Below are 17112 nucleotides of genomic sequence, written 5' to 3'. Positions count from 1 at the left end.
TGGGGAATTAACTATTAAAAATTAAAATTAAAAATTAAAAATTCCATGGGGAAGACATACAGACCCCTTACAGATGATGTCATAATTGAATTCTGAACTCTGACGCCCCGAGCTGTAATAGTGTCGTGGAACCATTATACTACCATGGCAGTCTCCTGAAAATCTCTTTTACATTATGTGAATTCCAGTGATAAATCCTCAAATTTAAACCTTTCTTCCTGTTAATTTTATCTCATCTTGATGCCCCAGTTCTATTTTGGTGCACTTCTGATGCCCCAGTTCCATTGCGGTTGGTCTCTGATATTTCACTTGCTTTGTACCCAGCACAGTTTCTAATATTTGAACTGGCCAGTTATCCTTTTTGCATACTTTCAATGCAACTTCCAGAAATGTACATTCAGTTCTCTAAGTATGAATACCGGATGCACTTTGTCTGTGAATATTACAATGTTCAATTAAATCCTCTCCTTCAAAGATCTGTAACGTATTTGAGAATGATAACCAGTGATAATTCAGGCAGCTGGCCTAAGGTGTGAATTGTTCAAACATTTAACCAAGGTCCAAAACTAAACACGAGAGATTCTGCAGATGCTGGAAATCCAGAGCAACACACACAAAATGCTGGAGGAACTCAGCAGGTCAGGCAGAAAGTATGGAAATGAATAAACAGTCAATGTTTTGGGCTGAGACCTTTCTTCTGGACTGGAAAGGAAGGGGGAAGACGACAAAATAAAAAGGTGGGGGTAGAGGGAGGGGATTTTTTTTATATCAGAAGGAAAAATTGATATTCATGCCATCAGGTTGGAAGCTACCCAGATGGTGTTGCTCCTCCACCCTGAGTGTGGCCTCACCGTGGCACGAGAGGAGGCCGTGGACCGACATGTTGGAATGCGAATGGGAAATTGGAATTAAAATGTTTGGCCACTGGGAAGTCACACTTGGAGTGGGGGTGCTCGATGAAGCAGTTCCCCAATTTACGACGGGTCTCACCGATGTAGAGGAGGCTGTATTGGGAGCACCGGGCACAACAGATGACCACAACAGATTCACAGGTGAAGTGCTGCCTCACCTGGAAGGACTGTTTGGCGCCCTGAATGGAGGTGAGGGAGGAGGTGAATAGACAGGTGAAACACTTTGGCTGCTCCCCCTCCCCTCTTCTTCTATTTCCCACTCTGTCCTCTTACATCTTCTCACCTACATTTCACCTCCCCCCATGTCCCCTCCTCCTTCCCTTTCTCCCATGGTCAACTCTCCTCTCCTATCAGATTCCTTCTCCAGCCTTTTACCTGTCCCACCCACCTGGCTTCACCTGTCACCTTCCAGCTATCTTCCCTCCCCTCTCGCCAACTTTTTATTGTTGTGTTTTTCCCTTCCTTTCCAGTCCTGAAGAAGGGTCTCAGCCTAAAAGGTTGACTGTTCGTTTCTATGGATGCTGCCTGGCCTGCTGAATTCTGCCTGCATTTTGTGTGTGTTGCTTAAGTTACCAGCACAGCGCCCCCACCCGAGTGAGCCTGACCAGTTCACCCTAACCTCGGGAGCTGTCTGTCAGGGGAATGCACACTCTCCTTGTTCACTGCACTGTTGTAAATATTGAATTGTCTGCAGATATCTTTGTGGACAGAATTAGTGGAGCCAAGAACATTACTGTGGAATAAATTTAATGCATCAGTAAATCAATCTGCCAGCATCAACCCAGACTATTTATTCAATGTGTTCTTTTTAATTACCCTGTACTGAACAGATTGGTATTCAGTTGAAGTGGGGTGGACAGTGGGCAGTGTCACATCTGCTGCTTGTGTTCTATGCTCTGTCGTACCTGGGTCATTGAGTTCAGGGATTGCTACATCTTTTTCCCTAAAGTTGCTTTCTGCAGCCTCCGGAAGACCATATGGACAGAAATGTATTTGCTGGAGGGTATCACTGAAATGGACGAAGATATGAGCTGCCCAGGACCTCACCTAGGTGAGAACTGCTTGGATATCGTTGTAATTCAAAACTATTAGCTCTGTGATTGGAATCCCTCAAAGACAACAATGTTCGTCTTCCAGTGAATACTTTGTGGGTGAGAGATGAGGCCGATCCAGGAGTTACACAGCTTGCAGTGTTCCTTTCCAGGTGTGATGGAAATGTTGGGGTTGCTAAGTTGGCCTCAATACTCTGCTTCCATTTCATGTACTTTCAAAGTTCTGAGATTCATGCAACAGACTCAGTCGATCAAGGACTGACCGGGGCAATAGCCAACTCTCAGTAACCCTAAATGAGTGACACACTGGAGCTGTGACTTGCTCTCTCTTCCCAAAGTCTGAGTTTATGGACTTCAATGGGCCTGACTTTCAGACATGGAGGACAACAGACAGCTGATGTCATGTTGCCAATTTGTTCAACTAACCAAGGAGAAACGTCTTGATTCCTGCACTTATAGTGGGGCAAAGAAGTCCTATTAACTCTGCATGAGTTTACTACCTTTGAACAAATGTTGTACTGTGATAATATTACCAATGATATTAATAGAGGCCAATGTCTTTCTGCTTGCTATCTCTATACCCTCAACACTCCCTTGCTAATGTCCATTGAAGCCAGTTTATTGGGTCACATATCACAGAAATAAGTTCTGCAGCCCACCAAATCCCTGTTGAGCATCAAGCATTTATCTGTATCCTAACATTCAGACCATAGACTTCTGTGTCTTGGTGTTTCAAGTACTATCTAAATACTGTTCAAAACCTTGGACAAGCTCCTCAGGCAACAGGTTCAATAGAAACAGGCCCTTTGACCCAGCTGGTCTATGCAGACTCCAGATTCCATCCCCTCACTGGTTGGAACAGATTCTCCTCAAATTCCCTCTAAATCTGATCCTTACCTTAAACCTATCCATCTGGCCATCAACACTGGGAAAGGTTTCTCACCATCAACCCTATCTACTAACTCAGTCAGATTCCCATCAGCACTTTCTATTCCAAGGAAACAAATCCAGCCTATCCATTCTCTACTCATTGCTAAAATGTTCTATCCAGGTTCTGGTGGGTCTCCTCTGCTCCTTCTCCAATGCTGTCACGTCCTTCCCATATACTGTACTGGTGATCAGAACTGCGATCAGTATTCCAGAGTGGCCTAATATTCTCTAAAGTTGCACCATAATCTCCCTGTTTTTATATTCTATGCCACAAATAGTGAAGGAAATTATCCCAAGTACCTTCTTAACCATATTTTCTGTGCTAATGTTTTCAGGGATACTTTGACATGTAAACCAAGGTCCCTCAGCTTCTCAGTACTTCCTAATATCCCACCACTTATTGTGCATATCCTGGTCTTATTACTCCTTCCAAAGTTCAATATCTTGCATTTATCAGGATTAAATTCCATCTGCCATTTCTCTGATCATTTTACCAACTCATCAGTAACGTTCTGTAGCCAAAGACACCATCAACCTTTGTGGCAGCAGCAGATTTATGAATCATACCTTCAACCTTCACTTCCAGATTGTGATTGCGTATATCAAACAGCAAAGGTCCCAGCACCATTGGTCAAAGGATTCCAAACACAAAATTAACATCCCAAACAAATCCAAGGATCTGCCTTAACAAAGCCATGCTGACTATTCTTAATTCGTCTCTGTCTTTCCAAGTGCAAATTAATCTTGTCCCTCAGAATTTCATTCAATCATTTCCTTTACACTGACCTGAAAAAAGGTGCAACCGTCCTCTAGTCATCTGGCATCTCACCTGTAGCCAATGAGCATTTAAACATCTCTGTTAAACGACTAACTATCTCCTTGCTTGCCTCCCATAGCAGCTTAGGTTACATCTCGTCAGCCTCTGGTGACTTATCCACTATTATGCCCTCTAAAACATTTTATGTCTTCTCCTTTCCAATAACAATTAGTTCTGAAATTTCACCCCCCCCCCCCCTTTGAATTCTCCTCTAGAATGTCCTCCATATTGAATACAAATTAACTGTATTTCTTTAAGGCATCACCCACATCTTCATGTTCCACATGCAGGTTGCCACTTTAGACCCTAATGGGTATAATTTCTTCCTTGGTCATCTTCTTGCCCTTAATGCATTTATAAAAAGTTATAGTCTTGCCAATAAATTATATTTCTGGGCTCATTTTCATCCTCCTAATTTCTTTTTGAAGTATCCCCTTCACTTCTATACTCCAATAGTACCTCCCTTATTTCAATTCTCAGAATCTATTCTTCTCTGAACTATTCTTGGAATGGAGGCCAGTGAATGATGGTCTGCCGTAGGGATCAATGTGGGGACCCTTGTTACTGTTATACAAGTATATAGTTCATTGAAAGCAGCCTCACAGGTAGACAGGTTGGTGAAAAAGGGAATTGAGCACAGAAGTTCAGACATTATGTTGTCACTGAGGCTACACTTGGACTACTGTGTACCTTTCCCCCTTAATGAGAATAATGTTTCCTTATTAAGGGCCAAATGGTCAAATGGCCTAATTCTGCTCCTGGATCTTACAGTCTTTGCAAATATCTATCAGCCTCCCATACCAGATTCCCACTGTCCTTTGCACTCCCTGACATCACATCTGGATGGGCAAGATTGGATGTTTAGGTCCTTTAGGACTACCCACTGGAGAGATGTGCACAGGCAAACAGAGCAGGTATGTGAACCAGAGCACCCAACTATAACCAGGGTATCAGGAGGGGGTGGTAGGGAGCTGCAGGCAAAAAGGGCAAAAATAACCTTGGACAATAGAAGTGGTAACAGGAAGATTCCAGATCTTAAGTATCCCTCGCTATTTTTTATATTTTGGCAGCTTTTCCAAATCAATGCTAATCTGGAGGCCATTAAAGGCTCTTGTGGCCACCAAATTGGCCTTTAATTCAACCATAAACCGCAAATTGTATGTAATGTAACATCGGTAACAGAAAGGTTAGCAACATCAGGTCCTGAAATATACTTAAAGTTCTGTATATTGAAATTTAATTTACATTGATTGCCAAGTCAAGTTGTCAAAGGATATTGTTCAATTTTGTCCTGCTGGCTCATGGCTGCCACTCTTCTGCTCAGTTTCTTCAGCCCCTGAACCCACCGCCTCCCTTCCTCCTCCGTGGCCGCCACCAGGTCCAGGCTGCTCCGGCTGCCCGCAAACACGATGGTGAAGCAACGTTTCTCCGAGTAACTGCTGCCGTGTTTCTTCATCACCTCCGACTGGTGTCCCTCCTGGACCTCCCGGATATCCATCACCGAGACTGAAAGGTCAGAGGGGAGATCAACAATGGGCTAACGACTGGGAATTCATCTGGGTCGAGGCCCGACTCTGCGGTTTGCAGTGAAAATCAGGCTGGCACTCATGGACATCTGAGAGAGAGTTGGAGGGTGGATGGCTGCAATGTGGCAGTGAGCTCGCTCTAAGTTAACCAGCTCCCAGGCTTCAAATGGATCAAGCGGGAATCCTTTCACTTACACTGAAGCCATGGTTATTCTGTCTGAGGGACCCCATGCTGTCTGCACCATGACAACAACTGCATCACTGTGGGCAGTTGGACGCCTCTGGGCTCCGGTGCTTCAGAAGCAGGGAAGATCCAAGCACAAAGTAATGGACTGAACCTTAGGACAAGCACAACTTTTGGATTGTCTTTCACAAACTGTCTTATGAACAACATTCTCCCTATTTTTATTTACAGCTGTGCAGGCCATCCATTGCTCTGAACAGGAAATTTTTACATGGCCTGAAAACTGCCCAGCCCTTCAAATGTGTTTTTTTTTTGCAATATACACATCAAAGAAACACAAACCACAACTCACAACACAAGTAAACAATGTCAGGCAGTCAGATCAAGTGACAGGCACAATAGTAAAAGTAAAATGTTTTGACTAGATGGCATCGGCGTTCAGCAGGCTGTCGGCTTATTGACTATCAGCTACCAACTTCTATTCTGTGTTTATTGTTACAGTTTGTAATACAGTTGTAACTTGTTACACTGACAACGTAAATACATTGAAGCTCTAAAATTTTTCAAAATAAAGTTTAGGGTAAGTTTATTGTTTAGAAAATTTATGGATTATGTTCATTAACACATAATTAATTACAGGATATTTCATGACTATTAACATAGATTTCAAAATTATATTAATATTATATAAAAGAAAATTCCAGCTGTGTGGCATAATGGCTAGGTGTGTGGGAGCATTTTAGTTACTGTGCAGCTGCTCATTTGTACAGCTTAGAGAGAACAGTGTTTATGAACATGTCAGATCGTGTACATACCATAAATACTGAGCAAATGTTACTGCGCCAACACAGCAGTGCTCCCACTGCGCCAAACCACAGTGCTCCAATTTGCACTAAACGCCAGTGCTGCCATTGCGCTAAATTGCAGAGCACACATTGCGCTAACACTGCAGTGCTCCCATCGTGCTAACACTGCAGTGCTCCTACTGCACTAACACTGCAATGCTCCCATCGCGCTAACACTGCAGTGCTCCCATCGCGCTAACACTGCAGTGCTCCCATCGCACCAAACCACAGTGCACAAATTCAGCTAACACTGCGGTGCACCCATTAATTAAAGCACAGTGCTTCAATTGCTCTAACACTGCAGTGCTCCTACTGCACTAACATTGCATTGCTCCCATTGCGCTAAACTGCGGTGTTCCCATTGCGCTAACGCTGCAAATGCTTCTATTGCGCCAAACCACAATGCTCCATCCAATTGCGCTAACACTGTAGATCTCCCATTGCACTAAACTGCAGTGTAACATCACACTGTGCTTTCACGGTGCCAGTGTGGCAATACTCACACGTAGGAGGCTTATTCCTGGACTCGTACCAGATGGACAGACCATCCTCCTGCAACTTCATCTGCCGATCTTTCTTCCATTTACTGGACTTGACTTTCCTTAACTTGCTGCCTCTCATCATGTACTTGACGTCATCGTCTTCATGAAGTCCTGAGGAAGACAAGGAGGACAAAGTTCTCTCAACAAACAAGCTAAGCAGGGGATTTAAAGAACAGATGATTGCGGGCTCCTGGCAGTGGTAGGAGAGCGTTCATTTCAAGAGAACTAGAATATAACAACAAGGATGTGATGCTGAGGCTTTATAAGGCACTGGTGTGGCCTCGTTTGGAATATTGTCAGCAGCTTTGGGCTCCTTATCTAAGAAAGGATGTGCTGACATTGGAGAGGGTCCAGAGGAGGTTCACAAGAATGATCCCAGGAATGAAAGAGTTAATGTATGAGGAACATTTGATGGCTCTGGGTCTGTACTCGCTGGAATTTAGAAGTTTGGGGGGGAATCTCATTGAAACCTATTGAATGTCGAAAGGCCTTGATAGAGTGGATGTGGAGAGGATGTTTCCCCTGGTGGGGGAGTCCAGGGCCAGAAGGCACAGCTTCAGAACAGAGGAATCTCTATTTGGAAAAGAGATGAGGAGGAATTTCTTTAGCCAGAAAGTGGTGAATCTGTGGAATCCGTTGCCACAGGTGACTGTGGAGGCCAAGTCATTGAGTGCATAAATTCTTGATCAGTCAGGGTGTGAAAGGTTACAGGGAGAAGGCAGGAGATTGGGGCTGAGAGGGAAATGGATCAGCCATGATGAAATGGCGGAGCAGACTCAGTGACTGAATGGCCTAATTCTGCTCCTATATCTTATGGTCTTATTGTCTTTGCCTTGAACACAGGACACATAAACATCTGGCTCCCTTTAATACCCATTGCTTTAACTGCCAGCAGCATACTTTAAAGAGGGGGGGAGATGAAGTATCACTACCCTTTATCTTTTGAAATCCCTTTTCATTGCTGTAACTGCCGAGAGGCTGCAAAGCATTCCAGGGGAAGGGAGTAACACAAGTTCAGGAAATGAAGCAGCAGGACACGGAAAGCACTACCTTGGAGTCACATGTCATTGAGTTCAAAGTATGATTACAGCTAAAGGAGACCATTCTGCCCATTGTGCCCATTCTGGCTTTCTCCCTGAGCAACTCACTATTTACACCCAACCCTTTCTCTGCCAACTTGTACACCTTTCCTCACCACGTAGTTATCAAATTCCCTCCTGAAGTCCATGATGAAAGCTGTCTCTCCCACACCTGCAAGCAGTACAATCCAGATTCCAACCACACACTGCGCAAAATTAAATTGATCATTACTCTTACTTCTCTTTGCCTTTATTTACAACCTGTGATCTCTAATCATTTGGCTCTTCAGCACTGAGAAAGCCTTGTGCTTGGACCCCTCATCTTTTGATATACTGTATTTCTACCCAATCTCCCATCAGCCTTCTCTTTGCAAAAGAAACAATCCTAAGCTCATAACTGCAGTCCCTCATCCCAGGAAAGTACCTCAAAAATATTTTCTAATGCCTTCCTTCACATTCTTCCATAAGAAGGCAACTAAAATTAAACTCAATACTGTGGTTGAGGCCTGACCAGAGTTTTCTAAAGGCTCAGTATGGTTTCCTTGCTTTGATACTCTCTGCCTGCATTGTTAAAGCCCAGTGTCATGAATGTACTTTCCCCACCTGTCCTGCCACTCGCAATGATTTGCACACCCTTCTCCCAGGTCCCTCCGCTCCCACACCCCTTGGAGAACTGTGCCTCTCCTCATTCTTCCCAACAAAATGCACCACTTCATATTTCTCCACAATAAACTTTATTTTCCATGTCTCAGCACATTCCACCAGCCTGTTCATATCCTGCTGCAGTCTATTACCATTGCCACAGTTCACAATACTGCCAGGTTCCGTGCCGTCCACAATTTCAGAAACTGTGCTGCACTGTCCAGTCTGGATCATTGATATCGATCAATAAATGCCATGGGGAAGCCATTATTCGAATCAGAAAGCAACTGTTCACTAGGGAATAAAGCTGGACAATCAACATGTGAGCAGGGTTGTGGTAGCGTCAGAACTCAGTCCATTTAGAAAAGGATAAAGAGAAAATAGCGTGAAGGTTCGGAAATGTAAATTGTCGTCGTGATCACTGTATCATCATGGGCCAATGTACTGTTGTGTATTCTATGTTCTACGTTTAACTGGAACTGGCCACTTTTACACAACTACAGACTGATTTAACAAGCGACTTCTTGGGGGTAAAATAGACCCAACAGAATGCAAGCATTTACAGAGAAAAATCAAGAAGCTCGAAGCAAAGATGTTCCCACAAAGGAAAAGAGGGGAACCCCTGAAGAAATTTGACACGCCCCCTTTGACCCTCACCAATTTTTACTGAAGCACCATAAAAAGCATCCTATCTGGATGAATCACGGCTTGCTACAGCAGCTACTCTGCCCGTCACCACCAGAAACTGCAGAGAGTTGTGGGCACAGGTCAGCACATCACAGAAAGCATAGACTCTGTCTACAACTCTCACTGCCTCAGTAAAGCAGCCATGAAACTGTTGATAAGGGAACAGAAAAGAGAGACGAGAACGAGTTTCCCGGATGATATGGTATGTTGCCTCCCGGGTGCCGGGGCCTGGGACATCTTGGATCAATCCTGCGCATTCTCAAGCGGGAAGGTGGACAGCCAGAGGTCGTGGTCCGTGTAGGTACTAATGCCTTTGGTAGGACGAGTGACAAGGTTTTGGAAAGGGAGTTCAGGGAGTTGGGTACTAAGTTAAAAGGCAGGACCTCCAGGGTTGTGATCTCCGGATTGCTACCCATGCCACATGCTGGAGAGGCTGGAAATAGGAAGATCATACAGGTTAATACGTGGCCAAGGAGTTGGTGTAGGAGGGAGGGCAGTAGATTTTTGGATCACTGGGCTCTCTTCCAGGGAAGGTGGGACCTGTACAGAAGAGGGACAGTTTGCACCTGAACTGGAGGGGGACTAATATCCCAGCAGGAGGGTTTGTTAATGCTGCATTAAACTAGAGTTGCAGGGGGATGGGAACCAGAGTGCCAGAACAGTTAGTGGAGAGGTTGTGGAGACAGATGTTGGCAAGACCAAAGACAAAGTCAGGAATCAAAAGGTTGAACATGATGCGATTAGTGTCCTGAGCTGCGTATATTACAATGCAAGAAATATCACAGGAAAGGCAGATGAGCTTTGGGCATGGAAAAAAACCTGGAATTATGCCATCAGTGAAACTTGCTTGCAGAAGAGGCAGGACTGGCAACTCAATATTCCGGGGTTCTTTTGTTTTAGGAGGGATTAAAGGAGGAAGGGTGGCTTTACTAGTCAGGGAAAATGTCATGTTAGTGTTCAGTCAGGACAGAACAGAGAACTTGTTTAGTGAGGCATTAAGGGTGGAACTGAAAATAAGAAAGGTATGACCACATCAACGGGGCTATATTACAGATCACTCAACGTTCTGAGGGATTTAGAGGAACAAGTTTGTAGAGGGATCACAAACTGTTGCAAGAAACATAAATTTGTTGTAGTAGGTGATTTTAACTTTCCACATAATGACTAGGAATCCCATACGGTAAAAGGACTAGATGGGACAGAGTATGTCAAATGTGTTCAGGAAATTTCTCTTCATCAGTACGTAGAAGTCCCAATGACAGTGTGTGCGATACTGGATCTTCTATTCGGGAATGAGACAGAGCAGATGATAGGAGTTTGTGTAGGGGAACACTTTGCATCTAGTGATGAAAACACCATTAGTTTCAAATATGCAAAAAGATATGTCTGATCTGCGGGTTGAGATTCTAAATTGGAGAAAGGCCAATTTTGATGACATCAGAAATTATTTGGCAAGTGTGGATTGGGACAGGCTGTTTTCTAGCAAAGGTGTATTTGCTAAGTGGGTGACCTACAAAAGTGAAATTTTGAGGGTACAGAGTTTGTATGTGCCTGGAAGAATAAAAGGTAAAGAAACAAGTGCAGGAAACCTTGGTTTTCAAGAGATATTGAGGCCCTGGTTAAGGAAAAAATAAGGTATAGGCAGGTAGGAACAGATGAGGTGGTTATGGAGTATAAGAAATGCAAGAGAACACTTGAGAAAGAAATCAGAAGCGCTAAAAGAAGGCATGAGGGTGCCCTAGCAGACAAGGTGAAGGAGAATCCTAAGGGATTCTACAGATAAGTTAAGATCAAAAGGACAGCACGGGAGAAAATTGGTCCTCTGGAAGGTCAGAATAGTTATCTATTTGTGGAGTCAGAAGAGATAGGGGAGATTTTAAATGGATTTTTTGCATCAGTATTTACTCAGGAGATGGACGCACAGAGTCTATAGACGTGAGGCAAAGCAGCAGCAAGGTCACTGACCCTATACAGATTACAGAGGAGGAGGTGTTTGCTATCCTGAGGCAAATCAGGGTGGACAAATCCCCAGGGGTGGACAAGGTGTTCCCTCTGACCCTACAGGAGGCTGGTGAAAAAATTGCAGGGGCCCTAGCAGAAATATTTAAATCATTCTTAGCTGCAGGAGAGATACCAGAGCATTGGAGGAGAGCCAATGTAGTTCCATTGTTTTAAAAAGGTTCTAAACATAAGCCACAAAATTATAGTAACACACACAAAATGCTGAAAAGGAACTCAGCAGGAAAAGAGTACAGTCAACAATTTGGGCCGAGACCCTTCAGCAGTCCTGAAGTATTGAAGAGGATTCTGAGGGATAGTATCCTGATGAAGGGTCTCAGCCTGAAAAGTCGACTGTTCACTCTTTTCCATAGATGCTGCCTTGCCTGCTGAGTTCCTCTAGCATTTTGTGTGTGTGTTACTTGAATTTCCAGCATCTGCAGATTTTCTCTTGTTTGTGACCAGGAAATTATAGGCTAGTGAGTCTGACATCAGTGGTGGGAAAGTTATTGGAAAGCCTAAGGGTCCGGGTATATAAGTATTTGGATAGAATGGACTGATTAAGGATAGTCAGCATGGCTTTATGCATGGTAGATCATGTCTAACCAATCTTATAGAGCTTTTCAAGGAAGTTACAAAGAAAGTGGATGAAGGCAAGGTAGAGGATGTTGTCTACATGAACTTCAGTAAGGCATTTGACAAGGTCCTGCATGGGAGGGTTGGTCACCAAGTTTCAATTACTCGGTATTCAGGATGAGGTAGTAAATTGAATTAAACGTTGGTTTTGTGGGAGAAGCCAGAGAGCGGTAGTAGATGTTTTCCTCTCTGACTGGAGGCCTGTGACTAGTGGAGTGATGCAGGGAGTGGTACTGGATCCATTGTTGCTCGTCACCTACAGCAATAATCAGGATGATAATGTGGTTAACTGGATCAGTAAATTTGTGTGTGACACCAAGATTGGGGGTGTAGTGGACAGTGAGGAAGTTTGCAGTGGGATCTGGACCAGCTGGAAAAATGGGCTGAAAATGGCAGATGGAATTTAATGCAGACAAGTGTGAGGGTTGCACTTTGGTAGGACCAACCAGGGTAGGTCTTACACAGGGAATGCTCGGGCACTGAGGACTGTGGTAGGACAAAGGGATCTGGGAATACAGGTCCATAACTCATTGAAAGTGGTGTCACAGGTAGATAGGATCTTAAAGAAAGCTTTTGGTATATTGGCCTTTATAGATCAATGTACTGAGTTCAGAAGTTGGGAAGTAATAATAAAATTGCATAAGATGTTGGTGAGGCCTAATTTGGAGTATTGTGTGCAGTTTTGGTCACCTACCTACAGGACAGATGTAAATTCGGTTGAAAGAATACAGAGAAACTTCACAAGGATGTTGCCAGGACTGGAAGACTTGGATTACGAGGAAAGATTGAATAGGTGAGGACTGTATTCCTTAGAAAGTAGAAGATTGAGAGGAAATTTGACAGAGGTATGCAATATTACGAGGGGTATAGATAGGGTAAATGAATACAGGCTTTTCCCACTGAGGTTGGGTGGGACTGCAACTGTAGGTTATGAGTTAAGGGTGAAAGGTGAAATGTTTCAGGGAATCTGAAGGGAAAACTTCTTCACTCAGAGGTGGGAGAGTGGAATGAACTGCCAGTGCACGTGGTGGATGTGATTTCAATTTCAACATTTAAGAAAAGCTTGGATAGGTACACGGACGGGAGGGGTATGGAGGGCTATGTCCTGGTGCAGGTCAATGGGAGTAGGCAGTTTAAATGGTTTCAGCATGAACTAGATGGGCTGAAGGGCCTATTTCTGTGCTGTACTTCTCTATGACTCTATGACTCCATTAAGCAGCCAGCATAATCAAATCTCCCCACCCACCCAGAAAAACATAGAAAATCCTGAAAACACCTATCACCAGACTGAAAGACAGCTTCTATCTGCTGTTACAAGATGATTGAATTGTCCCCTAGTAAGACGAGATGGACTCTTGACCTCATAATCTACCTCATTATGGCATTACACCTTAATGTTTACCTGCAATATAGTTTCTCTGTAACTGTAACACTACATTCTGTGTTCTGGTATTGTTTTCCCTGAGTACTACCTCGATGCACTGGCATAATGAAATAATCTATGCAGGCGGCATACCAACCATACCGATTATTTCACTTGTGTACGTGCAACAATAATAAACCAATTAAAAGGGTGGGATAGAGCAAAAACTGAAAGATCACTACAGCACAAGGCCAAGAGAATGGCATGTCATTATATAGGGTTAAATCCTCCAATTATTGTATTATATACAGCACTGTCAGAAGTCTTTGGCATGTATATGTAGCTAGGGTGCCTAAGACTTTTGCACAGTACTGTATATTATGTCTTTCTAGTTACCAAATAACACTTAAGACTACTGAGCTAAGCCAAAGCTAAGTACACTCAGTTGGAGCGACACAGTAACGTAATGGTTGGCACAATGCTTTATAGTACAGGCAAACTGGGTTCAATTCCCGCCACTGTCTGTAAGGAGTCTGTACATTCTCCCCATGGCTGTGTGGGTTTCCTCCGGCTGCTCCGGTTTCCTCCCACAGCCCAAAGACCTAGCGGTTAGATTTAGATTTAGATTTCAAATTTTATTTCTTACATCCATCTCACAACATGTGAGAGTAAAAATCTTTATGTTGCGTCTCCTTCGCTCTGTACAGGCAATAAGGAAGGGAAACGTGGGAGGATGTTGCCCAAACACTGATTGTATACATTTTTTTGTATATGTGTATGTATAGTCAGATACAATGTACAGTCAGTAGGTTAACTGGTCATTGTAAATTGTCCTGTGATTAGGCTAGGGTTAAATCAGGGGGTAGCTGGGCAGTGTGGCTCGAAGAGCTCTATCTCAATGAATAAACATACATTCCTGTTTTTCAACCACCTTCTTATTTTAACCAATATACAGTATTAGGCACCCTAGCTATATATATGTGTCTACAACTTTTGCACAATACTGTCCCAGAATGAAAGATAGAAATTAGGAGATCAAAGGGTAGGAATGAAAGAACTTTCACTAATTCAAATTCAAGAATATCCAGAGATAACAGGAAATGCTAGAAATATTCAGAGTAGATTAGATAACAAGTGCAGAGTGTGAAACAGAGTAGATGTTTCACCTCAACAGGCTTTTGTTGGAGGAAAGATTAGAAAATACATTTCTATATGAGGTTACTTGGAAGGAGAAAGGGTGGAGACCGAGAGAAACTGGATGAACAGGTAGTGTTGGTGCTGGCTGAGAGAGGCTGGGCAGCCGGTTCCTTGCGGTCAACCTCTCCAGGTAGGTGTCAACAAGAAGACTGGGCACAGTGAGTGAAAAAGCAAAGAGCTCAACCCATGAGCACTGGTCGGTTCAGACACCAGCAGAAAAGACAGGTTAATGAAATGGCTGAATTCAGCACCACGGCTGACAGGCTATTGCTTTTCCTCAAGCTGACTTCTGGTTTTGTCAAAGTAGTGTGAGAAACCAATGGCAGCAAGTGGGAATGGGACAAACTACCAGAAGTTTTATGTTACCCCTGTACACTGAAAATGACCATCTAATTGCATTTGGTCTCTTCAGTGTAGAGCGGGGGTCGGCAACCTGCGGCTCCCGAGCCATTTGTGGCTCTTTCACCTCTGTGCTGCGGCTCCAAGTGGCTTTGGGAAATAATTGGTCAGTATTTAATTAAAATGTATTTTATGTTAGTTTGTTAGCTTTTGAAATGTAATTCTAAATTTGAAGATTATGGTGATCTTGTACAATCTAAGTGTGGCGACACATTTCCTGCCACATCCGAAACGGCTCACAATTAGCCAGCATTCCGGCTAAGGGAGATAGCCTACGGGGGTTTGTGAGTACGCGTCTTTTGCAGCATCTGCGTCCATGGGGGCTGGGTTGAGGGAGGCTTAAAAGCAAGGCTGTTTAGTTCGAATAAAGCTATCTTTGACTGCAGTTTACTGACACCGCTACAACGTGTTTTTATCGCTGGCTGTCCAGACGGAAGGTGCTGAAACGCTTTGTCGCGTGTCTGGAAGAAGTGAAAACTTTCCTGGGCAGCAAAGGGCTCACCTTTCCTGAGCTGGAACAGCCAGAGTGGCTGGAAAAGCTACACTTCATGGTAGACATGACAGCGCACCTGAACACGCTGAACACAGCTCTTCAGGGGTAAGGACGTACAGCCCTGCACATGTTGGAGGATGTTTTGGCATTCGAGCGCAAGTTGACAGTGCTTGCCAGAGATTTACAGAAAGGCACTTTGTCTCACTTCCCCAATTTGAGAGAGTTCAAACAAGGTCACGACATGATAATTTCGGAGTATTTACATTCTGCAATCATCGCAATGCAAACATCGTTTGGGAAACGCTTCTGTGAGTTCAGAGAGGAAAAAAACACATTATCCTTCCCGGTCACTCCCTTAAGCATCGATCCTTCCCTACTGAATACGACTGCATTGTCAGGTGTGAGTCAACCTGATCTTGAGATGGAACTGGCCGACATAGCCGACAAAGACATATGGGTGTCCAAGTTTAGACGCTTGACAGCAGACCTTGAAGATGTTGCCCGTCAGAAGGCCGTTCTTGCTCAGAAACACAAATGGAGTGATATTGAAAACCTTCCAAAACCGGACAAACTTGTGTTCGAAACATGGAATGCTATGCCCGACATTTATGTAAACATTAAAAAGTATGCGCTTTGAGTCCTGTCGATCTTTGGATCCACATATGTAAGTGAGCAGGTGTTCTCCAACATGAACTTTATTAAAAACAAACATCGTGCACGCCTCACAGATGACAGCTTGCGATCCTGTGTAAAGATGAAGGTGACGTCATACAGCCCTGATGTGCAGACGCTGTGCGCTGAGGTCCAGGAGCAGAAATCCCATTAACCAAGTATGATAAATATTTTAATTGCCTATTATTTTATGTATATTCATATTTTTTCATTGTTCAGTGAAATAGTCCTTTTATTTTTCAGGCTGACAGCTGGCTGATGTTATTTTTGGTTTGCTGCTGGCGGAAAATTTAAGTTCGGCGTTTTTCATAAATACAAGAAGGACTCAAATAGACATTGAGTATTTTACTTAAAAGTAACTTTCAACCCAACGTCTTTTTTTCGGAGTTCAAAATGTTTTTGTTGCATGCAGAAATGTAATTTCGTTTTCTCTGCAGGAGTTCATCAATTTCATAAATGCAACACATTATAGTTTGTTTATACATAGCATAAAGGCAAAAAAAAACGTTGTATGCAGTGTTATTTCATTTTAAATGTCAAACGGGTTTTGCGGCTCCCAGTGTTTTCTTTTCTGTGGGAAACGGGTCCAAGTGGCTCTTTCAGTGGTAAAGGTTGCTGACCCCTGGTGTAGAGGAATCCACATCATACAAACCATATCCTAGATAGGAAATAGCTTCACCTGCAGGTAAAACCTCCCTCACTTCCATGGGGAAGTGTCTTAAGAAGGACAGAGGGTGTTGGTTGAACTGGCAGAGTGCATTGGGATGCCACAGTGGGAATGACTTCAGAATGATGAAAGAGGAAGATGTGTCTGCCAGTGGTCTCTCACCAGAGGTGACAGGCTATTCATTGACTGTGGAGGCTGGTGGGAGGTGAGAACATGGGGAATCCCGTCCTTCCTCAACTGGGAGGAAAAGGGGTAAGAGCCAAAGTGCACGAAGAGTAACATAACGAGCTTGCACAACAAGAAGCCACATTTAAAGCAAAATGAAGACATTGGTGTGTAAAATATCTCCATCAGAACACAAACAACAAAGACAGAGAAACTGAGAGAATGGACCAGGAAGCGGGTTAGGAGGAAGTGCAGAGATAGCCATTGGGGTCTGTGGGCCTATGGTGGGTATCACAGGTCATCTATC

General features: G+C 43.7%; 1 protein-coding gene across 1 annotated transcript in view; it reads right to left on the bottom strand.

Moving 5' to 3' along the window:
• LOC132384577 (1-phosphatidylinositol 4,5-bisphosphate phosphodiesterase delta-3-like) overlaps nt 1-17112 on the bottom strand; it is a 57645-nt gene that overhangs the window by 28381 nt on the left and 12152 nt on the right. Inside the window, exons 2-3 of the mRNA XM_059955778.1 lie at nt 6769-6918; nt 4988-5216 (exon numbers count right to left, since the gene is read on the bottom strand). Coding sequence (XP_059811761.1) covers nt 4988-5216; nt 6769-6918 — 379 coding nt within the window. The remainder of the gene's footprint in view (nt 1-4987; nt 5217-6768; nt 6919-17112) is intronic.

Source organism: Hypanus sabinus, chromosome X1 (genome assembly GCF_030144855.1).
Source record: "Hypanus sabinus isolate sHypSab1 chromosome X1, sHypSab1.hap1, whole genome shotgun sequence".
Classification (NCBI taxonomy): domain Eukaryota; kingdom Metazoa; phylum Chordata; class Chondrichthyes; order Myliobatiformes; family Dasyatidae; genus Hypanus; species Hypanus sabinus.
Note: the sequence above shows the minus strand (reverse complement) of the source record. Positions and strands in the feature narration are given on the sequence as shown.